At 39.7% G+C, this 22,201-nt stretch overlaps 1 protein-coding gene across 2 annotated transcripts in view; it reads right to left on the bottom strand.

The window, feature by feature from the left end:
• Positions 1 to 343: 343 nt before the first annotated feature.
• Positions 344 to 22,201, bottom strand: part of ZFP14 (ZFP14 zinc finger protein) — a 36,174-nt gene continuing 14,316 nt past the window's right edge. The window contains exons 3-5 of one of the 2 annotated variants that reach the window (XM_036345231.1): positions 21,363 to 21,489; positions 19,730 to 19,825; positions 344 to 2,979 (exon numbers count right to left, since the gene is read on the bottom strand). In XM_036345231.1, coding sequence (XP_036201124.1) covers positions 1,613 to 2,979; positions 19,730 to 19,825; positions 21,363 to 21,489 — 1,590 coding nt within the window. In that variant the 3' untranslated portion in view covers positions 344 to 1,612. Of the gene's footprint in view, positions 2,980 to 19,729; positions 19,829 to 21,362; positions 21,490 to 22,201 lie in introns of both variants that reach the window. The other variant, XM_036345230.1, reaches the window with a different exon arrangement.

The following is a 22,201-nucleotide window of genomic DNA, read 5'->3' on the forward strand; positions in this document are numbered from 1 at the left end:
ACCAAAAGTTATTGACTGTAAAAAAAAATGTTTTCTTTTATACAAGTGCTTTATACACACAAACATACATGCATGAATATGCACATACAATATTAAATTTACAAATGATTTATTTCCTTTTTGACATCTTTTTGATAGTTTCTAATTAATTTTGAATGGTGCTTAGACAATAGAGATAATAAATCTTTCAGGAATTTATTATGGGGAAATAATTTCATGTTTCTCTTTGAATCTTCAATAGTTGTACTCTTTTTAAAAAATATATTTTATTGATGTTTTACAGAGAGGAAGGGAGAGGGATAGTCAGAAACATTGATGAGAGAGAAACATCAATCAGCTTCCTTCTGCATGCCCCCTACTGGGGATGTGCCCGCAACCAAGGTACATGCCCTTGACTGGAATCGAACCTGGGACCCTTCGGTCCGCAGGCCAAACTGGTCAGGGCAATAGTTGTACTCTTAACAATGTCATATTCATGAAAATTTTAGGGCTTTCTTTTCAGCATGTAATTTCTGATGCAGCTTAAATGATGAACTTTTCACATTCAATATAACATCCTAGGTTTTATCCAGAATAAATTAAATAAGTGCTGAACAGTAATAGGAAGCATTTCTCAATTTTTTACTTCTATAGGAAATTCCTTTCATATGAATTCACTAATACTAATGATAACAATTACAGATAATATGTACAGAAAACATGCTATGTGGCTGCTATTTTTCCAAATATTAACTACTTAATCCTTACAATTCTATTACAGTGTACACAAGCTGACTCTAAACTGGCCCCAGTGGTCCCTACCTCCTGGTCTTCACACTTATGGAATCCTCTTCCCTTGAGTGTAGGCAACCTAGAAATTTGCTTCTAGCCAGTAGAAGACATAAAGTGATGAAATATTCCTTCAGTGATTAGACTACACAAGATTGTAAATTTTATGATTCTAGCAGACTATTTGTTGATGAAGCAGCCATGTTAAAGAGACCTATGTGGCAAAGAACTGAGGTCAGCCTTTTGCCAACAGTCAGAAACTTAGGACCTCAGTGCAGTAGCCCTCAAGAAAATAAATTCAGCCAACAACCATATGAGGTTGGAAGTGGATCCCTTTCCCAGTTGAGCCTTCAGATCAGACCCAGCCTTAACTAAAATCTTGATTTTAGCCTCATGAGCAATTCTGAAGCAGAGGACCCAACTAAGTTACACCCAGACTCCCAATCCATAGAAATTGTGAAATAATATATATGTATTATTTTAAGCTATTAATTAAGTTGTGGTAATTTATTATACAGCAATAAATAATATACATATTATCACCATTTTACAAGTGAACAAGATGAGTCACAGAAGTTTAAGTACCTTGTCCAGTAACAAAGTGGTAATAAAGTGGTGAGATAGAGACAATGATAAAGAAAGCTAAAGCTTTTCTTATATTAATTGTATTATTCTCTGACATACATTTGCCAGAGGAAATGTTTGAATGGTGAAGGAAGGCTTTTAAAGCAAATTTTTCCCGTCATATAAAATTTCTTATGCTTTGATGTGAGCATGAAAACAATTCTCAAAATGAATTTTTGAGAATTCTGTAACATAATGTACACATCAAGGCTTTCTTGTACTAAATTTCATTATGAATTTTCTGATGTTGAGTAAGGTGTGAATGCTGTCTAAAGGCCTTCTTACATTCCTTACATTTGTAGGGTTTCTCACCTGTATGAATTCTCTGATGTTGAGTAAGAAATGAATAAAGTCTAAAAGCCTTACCACACTCCTTACATTCATAAGGTTTCTCACCAGTATGAATACTCTGATGTTGAGTAAGTTGTGAGAGCAGTCTAAAGGGTTTTCTACATTCCTTACATTCATAGGGTTTCTCACCAGTATGAATACTCTGATGTTGAGTAAGTTGAGAAAGCAGTCTAAAGGCCTTCCCACATTCTTCACATTCATAAGGTCTCTCACCAATATGAATGCTCTGGTGTGAAATAAGTTGTGAGTAACTACTAAAGGTCTTCCAACATTCCATACATTCATAGGGTTTCTCATGAGTATGAATTCTCTGGTGGCGAACAAGTTGTTGTCTTAATCTAAAAGTCTTCCCACATTCCTTACATTCATAGGGTTTCTCACCAGTATGAATACTCTGATGGACAGTAAGTTGTTGGCATATTCTAAAAGTCTTTCCACATTCCTTACATTCATAAGGCTTCTCACCAAAATGAATTTTCTGATGTACTCGAAGGTCTGGACTACACACGAAGGCTTTCCCACATTGCTTACATTCATAGAGCTTCTCAGCAATATGAAGTCTCTGATGTCGAGTAAGGTGTGTACACTGCCTAAAGGTCTTCCCACACGCCTTACATTCATAGGGTTTCTCACCAGTGTGAATTCTCTGATGTCGAGCAAGTTGCTGATGTACTCTAAAGGCCTTTCCACATTCTTTACATTCATAGGGCTTTTCACCAGTATGGAGTCTCTGATGTTGAGTAAGTTCTTGGAGCACTGTAAAGGCCTTCCCACATTCCTTACACTGATAGGGTTTCTCACCAGTATGAAGTTTGTGATGTCGAATAAGGTGTGCACGTTGTCTAAAAGCCTGCCCACATTCCTTACATTTATAAGGTTTCTCACCAGTATGAATTCTCAGGTGTTGACTAAGTGTTGAGCGACGAATAAAGGTCTTCCTACATTCCTTACATTCATACAACTTTTCCCTATTATGAACTCTCTGATATTCAGCGAGAAAATTATGCTTTTTGTATGTGGTCATTTTTTCAGAAGTAATTTCCACTTGCCCCAAACATCCTTCTTGTGGTTCCATTTGCCCTTCAATTTTACTTTTGCATTCCCAATCATTTCTAAAAATGGAGTCTTGAAGGCAATAGCTTTTAATTTTTTCCATTACTTCCAATTGGAATGAATATATTTCACAAATATCCTTTTCTGAAGATAAAGTATTAGTCCTGTATCTGGATTTCAAATCTGAAAGAAAAGAAGAAAGCAAACACATGCTGTTTTTCTGTTCCAGCAGGAAGAAAACGTTTACAGAGAAATAAAGGGGACCTAAAATAATGCCTATTATAAGTAAATGAATTAGACATCTCTAGAACATAGGCATTTGTGCTACAATACTACACGTGTACCTAAAAAAACTAACTCCTGCAAAATTACACACCAAAGCTAGGGTTTATGAAGAAAGTAGGGCTGGAGAAGAACACTCAAGTCTATGCAACTGTATTAGCAGAGCACTAACTACTAGTAATATAATAGGGACCTCAAGGTCCCAAAAAGCTACTCAGTATGGCTGAAGGCCATTTCGTGGGTATTAAAATGCATAAAAATAGCCCCACTGGCATGGCTCAGTGGTTGAGCATTGACTTATGAACCAGGAGGTCATAGTTCGATTCCCAGTCAGGGCACATGCCTGGGTTGCGGGCTTAATCCCCAGTAGGGGGCGTGCAGGAAGCAGCTGATTAATGATTCTCTCTCACCATTGATGTTTCTATCTCCCTCTGAAATCAATAAAAAATTTAAAATGCATAAAAATAAAGCGGAAATGCTGGATTTCAGGTGCTGAAATGCTGCACATGAAATGAAGTCCCAGGCCAGTGAGGCTAACATTAAGGTGGGAATCAGGTGAAGTGCAAGGTGCCTAGCTAGAAGCTATGCAAGTTGATTGTATATGTTTCTGAGGAGGGAGCCCTGAATGTAAGCATTTATTATTAATTTTCTTAATATAGGGTGGAAGGGCTCATAACAACACATCAAAATGAAGTCTTTTGCCTTTCCTTCTGAATGTTATAAATATACTAATATTCTGGCTCCATTCAACTAAGAATATTGCCTGTAAACCAACTAACTTCAACACTATATTGATATCATTCCCTATTTCATAGCACTATTAAGTTAATTTGTATTATGGAGTATTAATTATATTATGAAACAGGCTGTATTCTCAAACATTAAAAAGGGGGCAAAGAAAAAAGAATAAGGGAAGTCCAGGAAAGGAAGTGAACCTAATGATTGGAGAAAGAAGTTAAATCAGCGAAGACCTGGTTTAAATGTGGATAAGAATCACCTGATTTGTTAAAAGTATACAGGGATTATTTATTTATTCATTCATTCATTTATTTATTTTGTGATTCAGGCACTTTAAAGATAATAGTTTACTTATTACTTCAGATAAATGATAGTATACCTATGGGGAATCCCTTAAAATTCTACCATCTACTACTTTTGCATTGAATGTTAACCAAAAAAAATCTCTAGACACCTGAAAGCCCCACTTCTAGTAATATATCTTAAGAAACTTGAAACACCAGTTAGAAAGAATATATGCACCCCTGTGCTCATAGCAGCACAATTTACAATAGCTAAGATCTGGAAACTGCCCAAGTGCCCATCAGCAGATGAGTGGATAAAAAAACAGTAGTACATTTACACAATGGAATACTATGCAGCAATAAAAAAGAAAGAACCATTTGCAACAGCATGGATGGACTTGAAGAGTATTATGCTAAGTGAAATAAGTCAATCAGAGAAAGATAAGTATCACATGATCTAACTCATATGTGGAATCTAATGAACCAAATAAATTGATGAACAAAAATAGACCCAGCCCTATCTGATTTGGCTCAATGGATAGAGCGTTGGCCAACAGGGTCCCGGGTTTGATTCTGATCAAGGCAACATGCCTGGGTGTGTGCTCAGTCCCCAGTGTGGAGCATGCAGGAAGCAGCTGATCAATGATTCTCTCTCATCATTGATGTTTCTCTCTCTCTCCTTCTCTCTTCCTCTCTGGAATTAACAAAAATATATTTTAAAAAATAGACCCAGAGACATAGAAGCATGAACAACAGACTATTGGAAGCACAGAGGGAAGGCAGGGGAGGATGGGTGGGAAGAGATCAATCAATGAACTTGTATGCAAACCCGTGGACATACACAATGGGGTGGTGAGGGCTGCTTTCTGTATGCCCCCTGTTATGGATCAAGCCTGCAACCTGGGCATGTGCCCCTACTGGGAATTGAACTGTGACCTCCTGGTTCATAGGTTGATGCTTAACCACTGAGCAACACTGGCAGGGTTAAACACCATATTATAAGTACATTTGAATAGTTGGCTTTTTAAGTATGTGTTTTAAAAGTTTAGGGAGATATCTTTCTTTGGGGTTTTCCAGTCACAAATATATACAGCTACCATTGATAAGCTTTAGTAGCTGATACCCCTAAATCTAGGTCAGCTTTCATGACTGCCAAATCCCTATTTATTAGGGTAACACCAGTTGCCTCAATACTACAGAAGGTCTGGAGGACATCTCAGCAGGACAACCAAAGAGATTAAGATACAACTCCACCTATGCTGCAGCATTTTGGGGCACCGCCCCAAACTCCCTCCAGGAAGTGCTGTCCCTGCTTTGGGTTAAGCAACTTTCATAGGAAACATTAAGTGGTTCCTCTCTGAGAAATCCCAAATGCATGAGGGTGGCCATAATAAGCTGGCTTATTAAATCAATACTCTAGGATTCTGTATCTCAGTGGAAAAGTCTACTCAAGAAGAAGAGTAACACTTATTTTCCTCTAGAATTAGAATATGAGTCTTTTATTAGAATAACTAGAGGCCCGGTGCACAAAAATTTGTGCACTGGCGGGGGGGGGGGGAGGAGGAGGGTGCAGTATCCCTCAGCCCCACTTGTGCCCTCTCACAGTCTGGGACCCCTCGGGAGATAACAACCTGCTGGCTTAGGCCCACTCCCGGGTGGCAGAGGGCAGGCGCAATCCCTAGGTGCCTGCCCCGCAGCCCCTGGTCGGGCTCAGAGCAGGGCCGATTGGGGAGTTGGGGTGCCACCCCCTGTCATGCACAGAGCAGGGTGGATCAGGAGGTTGTGATGCCACCCTCAGTCATGCTCAAGGTAGGGTCGATTGGGGGGTTGGGGCACCGCCCCCTGTCACACTCAAGGCAGGGTCGATGGGGAGGTTGCGGCGCCAGCTCCTGTCACGCACAGAACAGGGTGGATCAGGGGGTTGGGGCGCTGCCCACTGTCACACACAGAGCAGGGCCCATCAGGGGGGTTGGGGCTCCATACCCTGTCACCCACAGAGCAGGGCCGATCAGGGGGTTGGGGCACTCCCCCTGTCACACTCAGGGCAGGGCCGATGGGGAGGTTGCAGCTCCACCCCATCACACACAGAGCAGGGCCCATGGGGGGGTTGGGGCACAGCACCCTGTCACACACAGAGCAGGACCGATCAGGGTGTTGGGGAGCTCCCCCCTATCAGGCACAGAGCAGGGCCGATCAGGGGGTTGTTGTGCCTTCCCCTGTCATGAACAGAGCAGGGTAGATAGGGAGGTTGTGGCCCCGCCCCCTGTCACACACAGAGCCGCAGGGTGATCAGGGGGTTTGGGCACTGTCCCCTGTCATGCTGCTCCAGGGGCCAGGAGGCCTCGCGGCTCCGCTGATCCCAGTGCTGGGAGGCCTCGCGGCTCCGCTTCACACCGGGGCAGTGAGGTTTTGCTGCTCAGCTGATCCCAGTGCTAGGAGGCCTCACTGCTCTGCTGATCCCGGTGTTGGGAGGCCTCACTGCTCCGCAGATCCCGGTGCTGGGAGACTCCGCTGATCCCAGGCCGGGAGCCCTTGCGGCTCCACTGATCCCGGTGCCAGGAGGCCTCGCGGCTCGGCTGATCCCAGTGCTGGGAGGCATATTACCCTTTTACTATATAGGATAGAGGCCTGGTGCACGGGTGGGGGCCGGCTGGTTTGCCCTGAAGGGTGTCCCAGATCAGGGTGGGGGTCCCGCTTGGGTGCCTGGCCAGCCTGGATAAGGGGATGATGGCTGTTTGCAGCTGGTCACACCCCCTTCAGGGTGGGGGTCCCTACTGGGGTGCCTGGCCAGTCTGGGTGAGGGGCTGAGGGCTGTTTTCAGGCTGGCAGGTGACTGAAGCTCCCAACCTCTCCTTTTTTTCTTTTTTTTTATTCTGGGATTTATTTACCTTCTATGGCTGTCACTGGAGCTGAGAGCCAGCTTTAGCTCTGAGGCTAGGCTCCAGCTCTAAGACCTCGGCTGCTGAAAGCAGGTTTCTGGGCTTTGTTTACCTTCTGTATTTGAAACTTTGTTGCGACTCCAGCTCTGAGATTCTGGATGACTGAAAGCAGGTTTCTTGGTTTTGTTTAGCTTCTATATTTGCAACATAGTTGCTTATAGAGAGCAGCTCAGAGCTGGGCAGCAGCAGGCAGGGAATCTTGGCTTCCTCCGTCACTGGAGCAAGCAAGCCTCCTGTTCGCTTCAGTTGCCTGGCTGCCAGCCACCATCTTGCCTGGCAGTTAATTTGCATATCTCGCTGATTAGCCAACAGGAAGGGTAGTGAAGTTATGGTTAATTACCATGTTTCTCTATTATTAGATAGGATATGTCAGTCTAATGATTAGCTTCTTTAATGCCCCTCAGAAATGCCATCTTGCTGTAAATTCCAACAGATGCATATTATATAAAAAGAGAGGCGAAATAAAAATAATGCAATCCAAATAAAAAATACAAATGGATTTATTTTCCCTAGAATTAAACATGTTGTTTGAAAAATCCATATGGAAAAATAAACAACCAAGAATAAGAACTTCAACAAGTAAAATAGTATTATGTTAATGTAAAAAACACAATAAAAATATTTAAAAATTTCAGTAAACATACTGTTGTTTTTTTTAAAACATACTGTAGATAACTATATTGGCATTGTTATTCTGAAGTTTAAATGTGTGTGAGGATGTGTATTTGAATAAAGTAGTTATATGTACATTTCACTAGGACCTATAAGTCTTTCTTGAGGAATGCAATAAGGAATAAACTAAAGAAGAGCAAGAGAGATGTGGAAAGAAAGAAAAAGAAAACTAAGTTATAAGGATTGGTATGACCACTGAATCTTTGAACTCTATTACTAATATTAACATGCTGTGTTGTTAATGTGAGAATTAGAGTTATGAAACATAATTTACATGTTATTTGCTCTAAAATATAGAAATACTATAACAAAAGATGCGAAAAGAGGTTTCTATTTCTGGCTATAATGGAGAAGCTGGTATTATGACTAATCCACTGAAAACAACTAAAAATGTTAATGAAAATAAAAACTGTCTGATGATACTAATGAACAACCAAAGCAGCAAAAACTAGAGAGCCAAGGTCCTAGATTGAAAGCAACATGTTGATTTAAGCCAATATTCTACATAGAATTTTCCCCAAGGCATTTACTGACTCAAGCTGAATATCTACCATGGTCAAGAAAGTAAGCACAAAATAACTTCTAAAAGGCTAAGAATCTAAGTATTGATTCTGGCAGTCTCAAAGTGCTGCAGAAATAGAAATTGGAGTTCAATTGTCCCTACAGAGGCAGAGTCTTGATAATCAGCCAAGATTTCCCCCAGAAGGGCTATACTCAGGATTACGAACAAACAGTAAACAGGTTGTTCTGGAACAGATGAAGATGATCAGCCCATACTCTATAGGTCTGCCAGAAGCAAATTAAATAATCTCTAAAGGTAACAAATTATTCAGAAACAGCATCATTTAGAGCAGCAGTTCTCAACCTCTGGGTCGCAATCCCTTTGGCGGTCGAACGACCCTTTCACAGGGGTCGCCTAAGACCATCCTGCCTATCAGATATTTACATTACAATTCATAACAGTAGCAACATTACAGTTATGAAGTAGCAATGAAAATAATTTTATGGTTGGGTCACAACATGAGGAACTGTATTTAAAGGGCCAGAAGGTTGATAACTACTGATTTAGAGCTTCTAAAATTTTTCAAACATAATGTCCAGAATTCATCTATAATGGATGTCTTCCAATGGTTTTTAGAAAAAAAGAGAGAAACATCGATGTGTGAGAGAAAAACATCAATTGGTTGCCTCCCATATACTCCCTGACCAGGGATCAAACCTGCAACTTGGGTGTGTACCCTAAACAGGAATTGAACCCACCACCTTTCAGTGTACAGGACAATACTCCAACTAACGGAGCCACACCCTCCAGGGCAAGTCTAAAATATATTTTTAATTCCTAAAAATTTCAAGCAGAATACACTATAATATAAAACTGGGCACAGCAGAGTAAATCTGTGAAAATAAAAAAGAAAATTCTAGAGAGAAGAAAATGGTGGACAAATAGACAGACGTGTCTTGCACCTTGTCCCAGGGCCAGACTGGAAAAGCAACTAAATCGGAAAACATCTACCCAGAATAACAAATCAGACACAGCTGAGGAGACAATTTACAATAAGGAAGGGCAGAGGACACCTGGAGAACGGTAGGAACTGGGATCTAGGCTGGAGAGGGACACCAGAGACCTAGCCGAGAGGGTGAGGAGGAAGCAGCATTGTGCCAAGGCTGCATCCCTTGGAGACAGTCTTTGTGGAAAAGTAAAAGCCACAAGGCTGTTTGTGGCTGGGAAATCTAGACCTAAGACCATAGCCATGAAAGGCTACGCTCCAAAAGGAGGACTGAGCTGCACTGTGTGTGTGTGTGGGGGGGGGGGGGGAGGGGGGGGCGGGAGGGACCTGCAGTTTTGTGGTTGTTTGCTTTTGTGTTGTCTTTACTTTTATTTGCTAAACCAAGAACACAGGACTTTTCAATTGCAAGCACTCACCCAAGACTGAGATGCAGGGAGAGGCACAGACTTGAGGTGCCTGAGGAAAGGCTGGGGAGGGAAGCAGGGCAGGGAGATGTGCCCAGGACTCTGGCATTGGGATATTTGTAACTTTCCAAACCTATACGGCCATTTCTCTCCTGAAGAGCTAGCCCCTCCCAGTAGCCTCAAGACAGGTAATACAGCCTGCCACACTCTGACAGCATTTTGAGCTATACAAGGGAAACAAGGGTGCTGAATAGAGCACTCAGTGACTGGGTGGGAAGAGGGGCCAGTCTGCCCCACTATTCTAGGAACCAAACTGACAAAATCTCCAGGTTTCCAGCCAACCCCATTGGTCTCCATTCAAGGATATCTGACCAACCAAGGCCAGTGTAATATTTTGGGCCACTTGCGAAGGAGTAGCTCTAGGTCAGGGAAAAAAAAATCCATCTGATTGCTGGAAAGCAAAAGCACCACTCCCACCTAAAGCCCTGTCAGAAACAGATGCTTGAGTAATTAAGATTGACAGCCAGAAAATTAGTCCTGCCTGCCTGCAGCCAAGGCCTGTGGAGACAGACATAAGGAGAGGACTGGTGGATGGCCTGGAGTTTCATCACAGTGCTAAAAGCTAAAGACAGAACCTGTCAGTAGTCAGAACCTAATTACCTTACAGGAAGCCCAGAATTGGCAGACAGAACAGAAGAGTGGAGTCCTAAATCAGCCCCCATGGGGCATTAAAACATGGCTGAAGCAAACGACAATTCACTTTTTTATGTTTTTATTTTTATTTTATTTTTTTTAGTATTATTTCATGTTTTATTGTTATTTTATTTTAATATTTTCCACCTTTTTCTTCCTCACTTATCCCTTTTTCATCCTGTTTTTCTTCTCCTTTTCCCACTTTAGTTTTTTTCTTTCCTTTCTTTTTACCTTTTTAAAAATATATATATATTATTGATTTTTTACAGAGAGGAAGGGAGAGGGATAGAGAGTTAGAAACATTGATGAGAGAGAAACATCAGCTGCCTCTTACACACCCCCTACTGGGGTGTACATTAGTGTTCTGTTCCTTTTGTGTCCAGTCTAGTTGTCTTGTATTTTGTGCTATTGGGTCAGTACCTCCACAATGGTTGGCATGACATGGTAGAGAGTGAGCCACATAACCAGATACCCTGAGAGGAGACTCCATCCACAAACAGAACAATAACATTCAAGACCCAACTACATCAAGAGAACCCAAATATCTCAAATTGGGGGCATCCATGGGATACCCAGCCCAGAAGACCTGTGAGACTGCACCACTGGGATCCACAAAGCATCTACTACATAGGACAAATTAAAAAAATCTGGGTGGCATAACAGCTGGTCTAATACATAGAAACAATCACAGAGGAACCGCAAAAATGAGGAGACAAAAAGACAACCCCCATAGGAAAGAAAAGGAGGAATCACCCAAAAAGGAAATAAATGAAATAGAGGCAGGCAATTTGTCAGAGAAAGAATTCAGAGTAATGGCTATAAGGATTCCCAAACAGCTGGATGAGAAATTTACCAAATGTGTACGAATCAAGATGAAATGAAGAATGACATAACTTCAATAAGAAATACCATGGAATGTTTCAACAGTAGACCAGAAGAAGCTGAGGACTGAATCAGCAAGTTAGAAGGCAAAGAAGAAAAACACGCAAGCAAAACAGAAACTGGAAAAAGAATTTTAAAAGCAGCAGGAGAGTATAAGAAAGCTTTGGGACAACATGGCATGAAACAACATCCACATAATAGGGGGGCCAGAAAGAGAGGAAGCTGAGCAAGGAATAGAAAACCTATTTAAAGAAATAATGATGGAAAACTTCCCCGACATTAGGAAGAAAAGTCACACAAGTCCAAGAAGCACACAGATTCCCAAACAAGATGAATCCAAAAAGACCAACACCAAGACACATCATAATTAAATTGGCAAACGTCAACGACATAGTAAGAATCTCAAAGGCTGCCTGAGAGTGACAAAAAGTTACCTGCAAGGAATCTCCCATTAGACAATCAACTGATTCCTCAACAGAAATACATCAGGCCAGAAAAGCATGAAATGAAGTATACAAAGTGAAGCAAAGTAAGGGACTGAATACAAGAATACTCTATCCAGTAAGGCTATCATTCAAAATTGAAGTGGAAATCAGGAGCTTTGCAGACAAAAAAAAAAAAGGCTAAGAGACTTTATTACCACCAAGCCAGCAATGCAAGAAATGCTAAAGGGACTGCTGTAAAAAGAAGCAATAGAAAGGGAAAAAAGAACACATGCATAAAGAATGAAAATGGCAACAAACAAGTACCTATCAATAATAATCTTAAAAGTAAATGAATTAAATGCTCCAACCAAAAGACATAGGATAGCTGAATGGAAAAGAAAATATGACCCATGTATTTGCAGCCTACCTAGTCCCACCTCAAAATACAGACTGAAAGTGAGAGGATGGAAAAAAAATTTCAGATAAATGGAAATGAAAAAAAAGCTGGGGTAACGATACTTATATCTGGCAAAATAGATCTCAAAGTGAAGGCCATAACAAGAGATAAGGAAAACCACTTCATAATACTAAAGGGATCAATTTAACAAGAAGATTTTACTCTGGTAAACATATATGCACCCAATACAAAAGCACCCAAATACCTAAGAAACTTCTGGAAGATATCAAGGGAGAGATCAACAGCAATGCAATCATACTAGGGGACTTTAATACCCAATTGACATGACTGGATAAATCCTCTAGACAAAGAATCTGCAAAAAAAACAGCAATTCTAAACGACTCATTAGATCAGATGGGTTTAATTGACATCTTCAGAACATTTCGCCCAAAAACTATGGAATATTTTCTTTTCTCAAGTGCACATTGGATATTTTCAAAGATAGACCACATATTAGGACACAGGCTAAGTCTCTACAATTTCAAGATGATTGAAATCACATCAATCATCTTCTCAGATCACAATTTCTAATTCACAAAATTAGAAATCAACTACAATAAAAAACAATCAAATACATGGAGGCTAAATAGCATGCTATTAAACAATGATTGGATTACCAAAGAGATTAAAGAAGAAATAAAAAACATCCTGGAAACAAATGACAATGAAAATACAATAATCAAAAACCCAGGACTGCTCTCAGTGAAAACTCCTGAGAGGGAAGTTCATAGCACTACAGCCTACCTAAAAGACAAGAAAAATTGGTAATAAGTTACCTAACATTACAACTTAAAGAATAGAAATACAACAACAAGAAAAGCCCAGAACAAGTAGAAGAAAGGAAATAATGAAGACCAGAGCATAAATAAATGACATAGAGAAAAAAATTAAAAAATTAAAAAAAAAACAATACAAAAGATAAATAAAACCAAGTTCTTCAAGAGGATAACATGATTGATGAACCTCTAGCCAGACTCACTAGGAAACAAAGAGGGAGGACCCAAATAAACAAAATCAGAAACAAAAGAGGTGAAGTAACAACTGACCTCACAGAAATACAAAGGATTGTAAAAAAAAATATACTACAAACGACTTTATTCCAACAAATGGAACAACCTGGAAAAAATGCACATATTCCTAAAAAAATGAAAACTTACCAAACTCAATCACGAAGAATCAGAATACCCGAATAGGCTGATAACTATTGATAAAATTGAAGCAATAAAAACAAAAACAAAACAAAAAAAATTCCTAGCAAACAAAAACCCTGGTCTAGATGGCTTGAAAGGATAGTTTTACCAAATATTCAAAGAAGAACTAACACCTCTACTTCTCAGACTATTCACAAATATTCAAGAGGAAGGAAGAACACTTCCAGACTCTTTCTATGACACCAGCATTACCTTAATTCTAAAACAAGATAAAGACACGACAAAAAAAGAGAACTACAGGCCAATATCCCTGATGAACATAGATGCTAAAATCCTTTAAAAAATTCTGCCAAATCGGATCTAGCAATACATTAAAAAGATCATACATCATGACCAAGTGGAATTTATTCCAGGAATGCAAGGCTGGTACAATATTCTCAAATCAATAAATGTGATATAGCACATAAGCAGATTGCAAGACAAAAATCACATGATCATATCAATTGATGCAGAAAAAAGCATTTGACAAACTCCAAAACCCTTTTTTGATAAAAACTCTCAGCAAAGTGGGAATAGAGGGAACATGCCTCAATATAATAAAGACCATATATGATAAACCTACAGCCAACATCATACTCAATGGGCAAAAATTAAAACCATTTCCCCTCAGAATAGGAACAAGACCACTCTTGTACAACTTAATTCTGCAAGTCCTGTCCATAATGATCAGAAAAGAAGAATAAACAAAAGGCATCCAAACTTGAAAGGAGGAAATAAAACTCTCACTATTTGCAGATGACATGATATTATATATAGAAACCCTGAAGACTCTACCAAAAAACTACTAGATTTAATAAATGAATTTGAAAACATAGCAGAATACAAAATTAACACCCAAAACTCCATGGCATTTTTATACACCAATAGTGGACTCTTAGAAAGAGAAACTTAAAAAAAACCATCCCATTTACCATTGCAACAAAAATTTAAGATACTTAGTAATAAAGTTAACCAAGAAGGTGAAAGACCTGTACTTGGAAAACTATAGGACATTGAAAAAAGAGATGGAGGAAGATATAAAGAAGTGAAAGAGCATACCATGTTCATGGGTTGGTGGAATCAACATCAGTAAAATGTCCATACTACCCAAAGCAATCTATAGATTCAATGCATTTCCTATTAAAATAGCAATGGTATATTTCACACATCTAAATCCAAAAATTTATATGGAACCAAAAAAGACCCCAAATAGCTGCAGCAATTTTGAGAAAGGAGAATAAAATTGGAGGATTCACAATAGAAGCTATCCAAGTTATACTACAAAGCCACTGTACTCAAACCAGCTTGGTACTGGCACAAGAACAGACATGTAGATGAAATGAACAGAACAGAGACCCCAGAAACTGACCCAAGCCACTAAGTTCAATTAATATTTGGCAAAGGAGGCAAGAGCACACATTTGAACAGAGACAGTCTCTTCAATAAGTAGTGTTGGGAAAATTCACAGGTACATGCAAAAAGTTGAAAATAGACCACCAACTTACACCATACACAAAAATAAACTCAAAATGGATAAAAGTCTTAAATGTAAGATGTGAAACCATAAAAATCCTAGAAGAAACCATAACCACCAAAATCTCAGACATCTCTCATAGTAATATGTTTACTGATACATCTCCTCGGACAATGCAAACCAAGGAGAAAATAAACAAATGGGACTACATCAAAATAAAACGCTTCTGCACAGCAAAAGAAACCATCAGCAAAATAATAAGAGAGCCCACTACATGGGAGGACATATATGCCAATGATACATCTGATAAGGGGTTAATCTCCAAAATATATAGGGAACTCATACAACTTAACAAAAGAAAGGCAAACAATTCAATTAAAAATTGGGCAAAGGACCTAAATAGATACTTCTCCACAATGGACATACAGAAAGCCAAGAGACATATGAAAAAATGCTCAAAGTCACTAATCATTGGAGGAGAACCAAGATGGCAGCATTGGTAAACACCTGTACTTGCTGCCTCCCAGAACCATATCAAAATTACAACTAAAATACATAACAACTATCATCCACAACCACGGGGAACCTGGCTGAGTGGAAGAACTACAACTAGAAAAATAAAGAAGAAAGAGCATTGAGACTGGTAGGAGGTACGGAGGCGTGGAGGTGCGGAGGTGCAGAAGGGGCTGGCACCTGGGTGTGCTGCTTTTTAATTAGGAGGGAGATACAAGCTCCCACATGCTCTGAGCTCCAGTGCTGGGCGAGACTTTGGGGGACCCAGACACATATGGGGAGAAACTGGACTGTCTGGCATCAGGGCAGGAATGCAGGGGCAGCTTTCTTCCAGACAGAGGTACATGCAGCAGCGGTCAGACCTCTCCAGTGCAGGACTGGCTGGCAGCCATTGTTGTTTGCTCTGCCCTGGAGACTCCCTGAGACATCAGCCCACCCAATTTACAACCCTACCCAAGCTGTATGCAGCAGCTTTTGCATATGAATGACCTGTCCTTTCTCAGCCTAAAACCTGTCAAACTGCAGCTGGTTCAGGGAGCCCAACACTATCTAAAGAAGGCAAAGGCCAGCACTGCAGCAGCCTGCCTTGCTTCACAGTTGGTCCTCAACTGGGCATTTCCAAACCCCATACAAAGAGGAGGAATCTGTAGATCTCTCTGTAGCTCCTGCTGGGTGACCCCAGGCAGTGGCTGACTTTGCACCTCCTTGGAGATCCAGGAGCCAGTGTACCCAGTGGTCAGTGTGAGACCATACCAGATTACAACTCTTCACATCTATAAGTGAAACACTAAAGGGGCAGACTCAGTGAGCACCAAAGCCCCACTGAAGCAAGTCCTGCCCCATAAGGGTGTCTCCTGCACAGCAGCCCTTCCACTGTAGACACAGCTGGTCCTCACAGCCAATTGATCTGGAGGTAAACAAACACAGGGAAGCAGCCAAAATGCAGAGACAAAGAAATGTCACAAATGAAAGCAATGGAAGAAAGCAAACTACTGGATATAGAGTTCAAAACCAGTTATAAGGTTACTCAAGAATCTTCTAGAAACCTCCGAGAAACTTAGTGAGAACTTTGAGGAACCTAGTGAGACCTTCAAGGATCTTAGTGAGAATGCCAAAAAAATGGAAAAGGACCAGTCAGAAATTAAGCATACACTGACTGAAATAAAGAATAATACACAGAGATTCAACAGTAGAGTAGATGATCCCAAGAATCAAGTCAAAGATTTGAAATACAAGGAAGCAGAAAACACCTAACTGGAAGAGCAAAAAGAAAAAAGAATCCAAAAATATGAAGATAGTGTAAGGAGCCTCTGGGACAACTTCAAACATACCAACATCCGAATTATGGGGGTGCCAGCGAAGAGAGAGAGCAAGATATTGAAAACCTATTTGAAGAAATAATGACAGAAAACTTCCCCTACCTGGTGAAAGAAATAGACTTACCAGCCCAGGAAGCACAGAGAACCCGAAACAAAAGGAATCCAAAGAGGACCACACCAAGACACATCGTAATTAAAATTCCAAGGCAAAAGACAAAGAGAGAATCTTAAAAGCAGCAAGAGAAAAACAGTCACCTACAAGTAAGTACCCATAAGCTTGTCAGCTGATTTCTCAACAGAAATTATGCAGGCCAGAAGGGAGTGGCAAGAAATATTCAAAGTGATGAATACCAAGAACCTACAACCAAGATTACTCTACCCAGCAAAGCTATCATTCAGAATTGAAGGTCAGATAAAGAGCTTCACAGATAAGAAAAAGTTAAAGGAATTCATACCACCAAACCAGTATTATATGAAATGCTGAAGGGTATTCTTTAAGAAGAGGAAGAAGAAGAAAAAGGTAAAGATAAAAAATTATGAACAACAAAGTGACAACACATACATATCTATCAACAAATGAATCTAAAAATCAAATGAATAAAAAATCTGATGAACAGAGTAAACTGGTGAATGTAATAGAATCAGGGGCATGGAAATGGAGTGGACTGAAAATTCTTGGGGGGCAAAAGATATGGGGGGTCCGGGAAGATATGGGACAAAGATCTTATATGCATGTATGCAGTTTCTATGGACACAGACAGTGGGGTGGCGAGGGCTTGGGGTGGGGTGGGAACCAGGTGGAGGGGAGCTATGGGGGTAAAAAAAAGGGACATCTGTAATAATCTGAACAATAAAGATTAAAAAAAATAAAAAGTCACTAATCATCAGAGAGATGCAAATCAAAACAACAATGAGATATCACCTCACACCTGTCAGAATGGCTATCATCAATAAATCAACCAACAACACGTGTTGGCTAGGTTGTGGAGAAAAGGGAACCTTAATACACTGCTGGTGGGAACGCAGGCTGGTGCAGCCAATGTGGAAAACAATATGGAGATTCCTCAAAAAGTTAAAAATGGAATCCCATTTGACCCAGTCATCCCACTTCTAGGAATGTATCCTAAGAAATCAGAAATGTCTATCAAAAAGAATATATGCACCCCTATGCTCATAGCAGTGCAATTTACAATAGCTAAGACTTAGAAACAGCCTAAGTGCCCATTAGCAGATGAGTGGATAAAAAAACTATGTTACATTTATACAATGGAATGCACGGCAATAAAAAAGAAAGAACTCTTACCATTTGCCACAGTATGTATGAACCTGGAGAATTTTATGCTGAGTGAAATAAGCTAGTCAGAGAAAAGTATCACATGATTTCACTCATATGTGGAATCTAATTAACTAAATAAACTGATGATCAAAAATAGACCCAGAGACATAGAAGCATGAAGATTGTTGAACCTCAGAGGGAAGGGAGGGGAAGGAAGGTGAAAAGAGATCAAACAATGAACTTGTATTCGTATATGCATAATGCATGGACACAGACAATGGGGTGGTGAGGCCTGGGATGGGGGCGGACAGGAGTGCCCTGATAGAGTTTAATGGGGGATAAAGGAGTACCTATGTAATACTTTCAATAATAAAGATTTCTCAAAAATGTAAGGAACATGACTCCTGGGACCTATCACTTTTGTTCACAATTGTTCCACTGGTGCCTATAGTACAATGCCTGGTTCAGACTGGGCACTCAAGTACTTGCTGAATAAATCAATGACTATTTTTAGGCATTGAAAGACATAAATCAAATAATCAAGTAGAAGCTGTAAAGAAATTTGATTTCATATAGATAGATATTGGTATGGACTGAATTGTGTTCTCTACCCATATTCATACATTGAAACCCTAACCCCAATTGTGACTATAGTTCAAGATAGTGCTTTTATAATGCAGTTAAGGTTAAAAAAAGTCATAAAAATAAAGTCCTAATCAGATAGGATTGGTGGCTTTATAAGAGGAAGAGATTAATTTTTTAATGTTAAACCATGCTTGTGTTCCTAGAAAAAACCCTACTTGGTCATCATTTTTGTATCTGCTGAATTTGATTTGCTTTTTTTGTGTATAATATCTTTGTCAGGTCATAGTATAAGAGTTTAATGGTCTCGCCCTGGCTGGTTTGGCTCAGTGGATAGAGCGTCGGCCTGTGGACTGAAGGGTCCCGGGTTAGATTCCCGTCAAGGGCATGTACCTTGGTTGCGGGCACATCCCCAGTAGGGGATGTGCAAGAGGCAGCTGATCGATATTTCTCTCATCGATGTTTCTAACTCTCTATCCCTCTCCCTTCCTCTCTGTAAAAAATTAATAAAATATATATATTTTTAACAAAAGAGTTATATGGTCTCATAAAATGAGTTGGAAGTTGTTCTTTCCTTTTCTACAGAGATGTGTGTAATTCTGCTTTAATTTCTTAAATATTTCATAGAATTAACCAGTGAAATCATCTGGGCCTGACATTTTCTTTTTGGAAATATTTCTGATAATTCAATTACTTTAATAGATATAAGATTATTCATATTTTCTCTTATCTTCTGTCAATTCTGGTAAGTTATATTTTTCAAGGAATTTTTCAAATACATTTAAATTGTCAAATTGTCTAGCATAAAGTTATTCATGACATTCTCTTATTATTCTTTTAATGGCCATAAAATGTGAACTGAAAACCCACTTCCATTCCTGACAGTAATTTATGTTGTCTTTTCCTCAGTAGTCAAGTTTACTGTTTACCAACTTTGTTGATCTTTCCAAGCAATTAACTTTTGTCTCTATTCATTTTCTCTAGATTTTTCCTACTTTGTTAATTTCAGCTTTTATATTTATCCTTTTGTTTTTTCCTACTGAGAACAGCTCCTCTCTTTGAAATGGTAGAGAAATATGAGAGGTGTAACAAGGTCAATAGAAAGTTCCTTGGTTAGTCTAAGCTTAAAAGATTTTAATTTGCTTCCTGGGTCTCTGGCCTTTCCTCCACACTCCACAAGCCTTGGGCTTTTGAAGAGATATCCTCAACAAAACCTAAGGTTTGTGCCTTTACCCTACCCAGCTTGGCTATTACCTGCAGTAATGACTTTCCCATGCCTGCTAAGCCCACTCACCAAGGTAGTGTCTTCTTATCCTTTCCCTCATAAGCATCCAGGGCTCCTTCCCGTCATCCAATAATGTAATCACATCTGGTGTAGAAATGGAATGTCCTGCTTAATAGAAAAATGTGACATGAACTAATAAGCCAAAAAGTCCTTAGATTTAGATTTGGTTAAATTTATAATGAACTCTAGACCAAAATGTTATTTTATAAAGTCTAAGAGCAAAGAAATGCAGGGGTTGAAGAACACCCATATTATGGTAACCTCAGGATCACAAGGAATAGACACCAGATAGTTAAGAATTGACCTTAGCATAATTTACACACAAGCTCTGTTGAGAGGCAGTCTTGTGCAGTGGTTAGGAAAATAAAATCTGGATCCAGACTGTCTGTGTTCAAATGCTGCCTTTGTTGCTGTGTTACCTCTTGTGCCAAAGTTTTCTCATCTGAAATGAGGATAAAAGTAATATATTTCTCATAGAGTTTTTGTGAGGATTAACTAATAATGTGTAATATTTAGACTAGTTATATATGGCCTGAACAGTGTGGCTCAGTGGTTGAGCATTGATCAGGAGGTCACGGTTTGATTCCCAGTAGGGCGCATGTCTGGATTGCGGGCTTCATCCCAGTTGGGGGTGTGCAGGAGGCAGCCAATCAATGATTCTCTCTCATCATTGATGTTTCAATCTCTCTCTTCCTCTCCCTTCCTCTAGGAAATCAATAAAAAAGGATAGTTATATATGTACATATACACATAATATGTGTATACTAGTATTAACTTTATTATTATAATTTTGCTTCCTGTGACATTCTCATATCCTTTCTAGAATATTCATTCAATTTTACAAGAAAAAGTCCTTAGAATTTTAAATTTCAACTACAAAGTAGGTAGAATTAAATGTCTGTTATAGGAAACAGAATACATTTAAACATTTAACTGAGTTTTAACTTGGTTTTTGTTGTTGTTATTTCTCACCTGAGGATATTTTTCCATTCATTTTTTTGAGAGAGTAGAAGGAAGGGGGAGAGACAGAGAAACATTGATGTGAGAGGGGCACATCAATTGGTTGCCTTCCGCACTTGCCTGGACAAGGGCTGGGGATTGAGCCTGCAACTGAGGTACATGCCCTTGCCAGGATCAAACCTGGACCCTTCCATCTGAGGCCGATTCTCTATCCACTGAGTCAAACTGGCTAGGGCCATTTAACTGAGTTTTAAATAAACTTTGTGGATCCATCCCTTTTTATACAAGTTCTATAGGCTCTGATTTTTAGAGAGACTCAGAACCCCTGTATCTAGGTATTCTCCTTGCAGGTGGATTAGAAATGAATATTAAGCATCTACATTAATTATGAGCTCAAATACAATGTGAAATCTGGTTTCTTGGACAATGCTTCTGTTGTAAGCAACCCAGAATTCAAATACTGCCCCTTGGATATTAAGGTAAGTACAGAGCCTGAAGAAAATCTGAAGGACCTAACAGGATGGGAGTGACAAAGTGTGAAATGGAGGGGCCTACTTCCAAACTAACAACACTTGACCAATTCCTTTGGAATAGAGAGATAAAATTTATCTAGTTTCTCAAAACAGAGTCATGAAATTGACAGTAGAGAAAGCCAATATAATTTGGAATAAGTAGCCATTACCCAGTGAAATGAAGTTTCTATAATTTTCCCACATCACATCCCTATATAAGTCCCTCTGAGCTGAGTCCAGGAATTCCCATTCTTCCGGTGAGAAGTCTATGGCCACATCCCTGAATGTCACTGAACCCTGAAAAACAAACAAGTAAATGAAATATTTTTAAAATGGAGAAAAGATCAAAGATTGCACTTCAGAGAATGAGCCACATAGCAGCAAATAGAGTGGAGATGAAAACATATGGCATGCTTAAGGGATAGTAAGAAAATTAGTATCCCTGAAGCAAGTGCTGCATCTCTTGAATAGTCCTGTGGCTACAGATAAGATTAAATTTTACCCACACATATCTTGAAATGAATAAAATAACCCCAAAAATCCCAATAAAATGAAATAGTGCACACAGCCTTCTGTTAGCTGTATCTCCACTACAGATTCTTAAGAAATATAAGGTTTTCTACCTTCTTTTTCTTTGAATGATCATAAAAACATATTGATAACGATTTCTCTTGAATATACTATAAAATCTCTAAGAAAACAGACTCAAGTTCACCATAAAGTCAGGTCCTATATAATAAAAGGCTAATATGCAAATAGACCAAACAGCATGGCAGAACAACTGAACAACCGGTTGCTATAATGTGCACTGACCACCAGGGGGCATGAGCAGAACATAGTGGGTGTTGGCAGAAGGCGGTAGAGCACAGAACATGGTGGTGTCAGCCACAGCGGAGCAGGTGAGTGGGGGCACCAGTCGCTGTAATCAGGACGAACCTCTGGTAGTTACTGAAAATTCTTTGCTTCCATGCACCGCGGTCCCACCCAGCATTCACACCCACTGCCGGTG

Source organism: Myotis myotis, unplaced genomic scaffold (genome assembly GCF_014108235.1).
Source record: "Myotis myotis isolate mMyoMyo1 unplaced genomic scaffold, mMyoMyo1.p scaffold_m19_p_19, whole genome shotgun sequence".
NCBI classification, from domain to species: Eukaryota; Metazoa; Chordata; class Mammalia; order Chiroptera; family Vespertilionidae; genus Myotis; species Myotis myotis.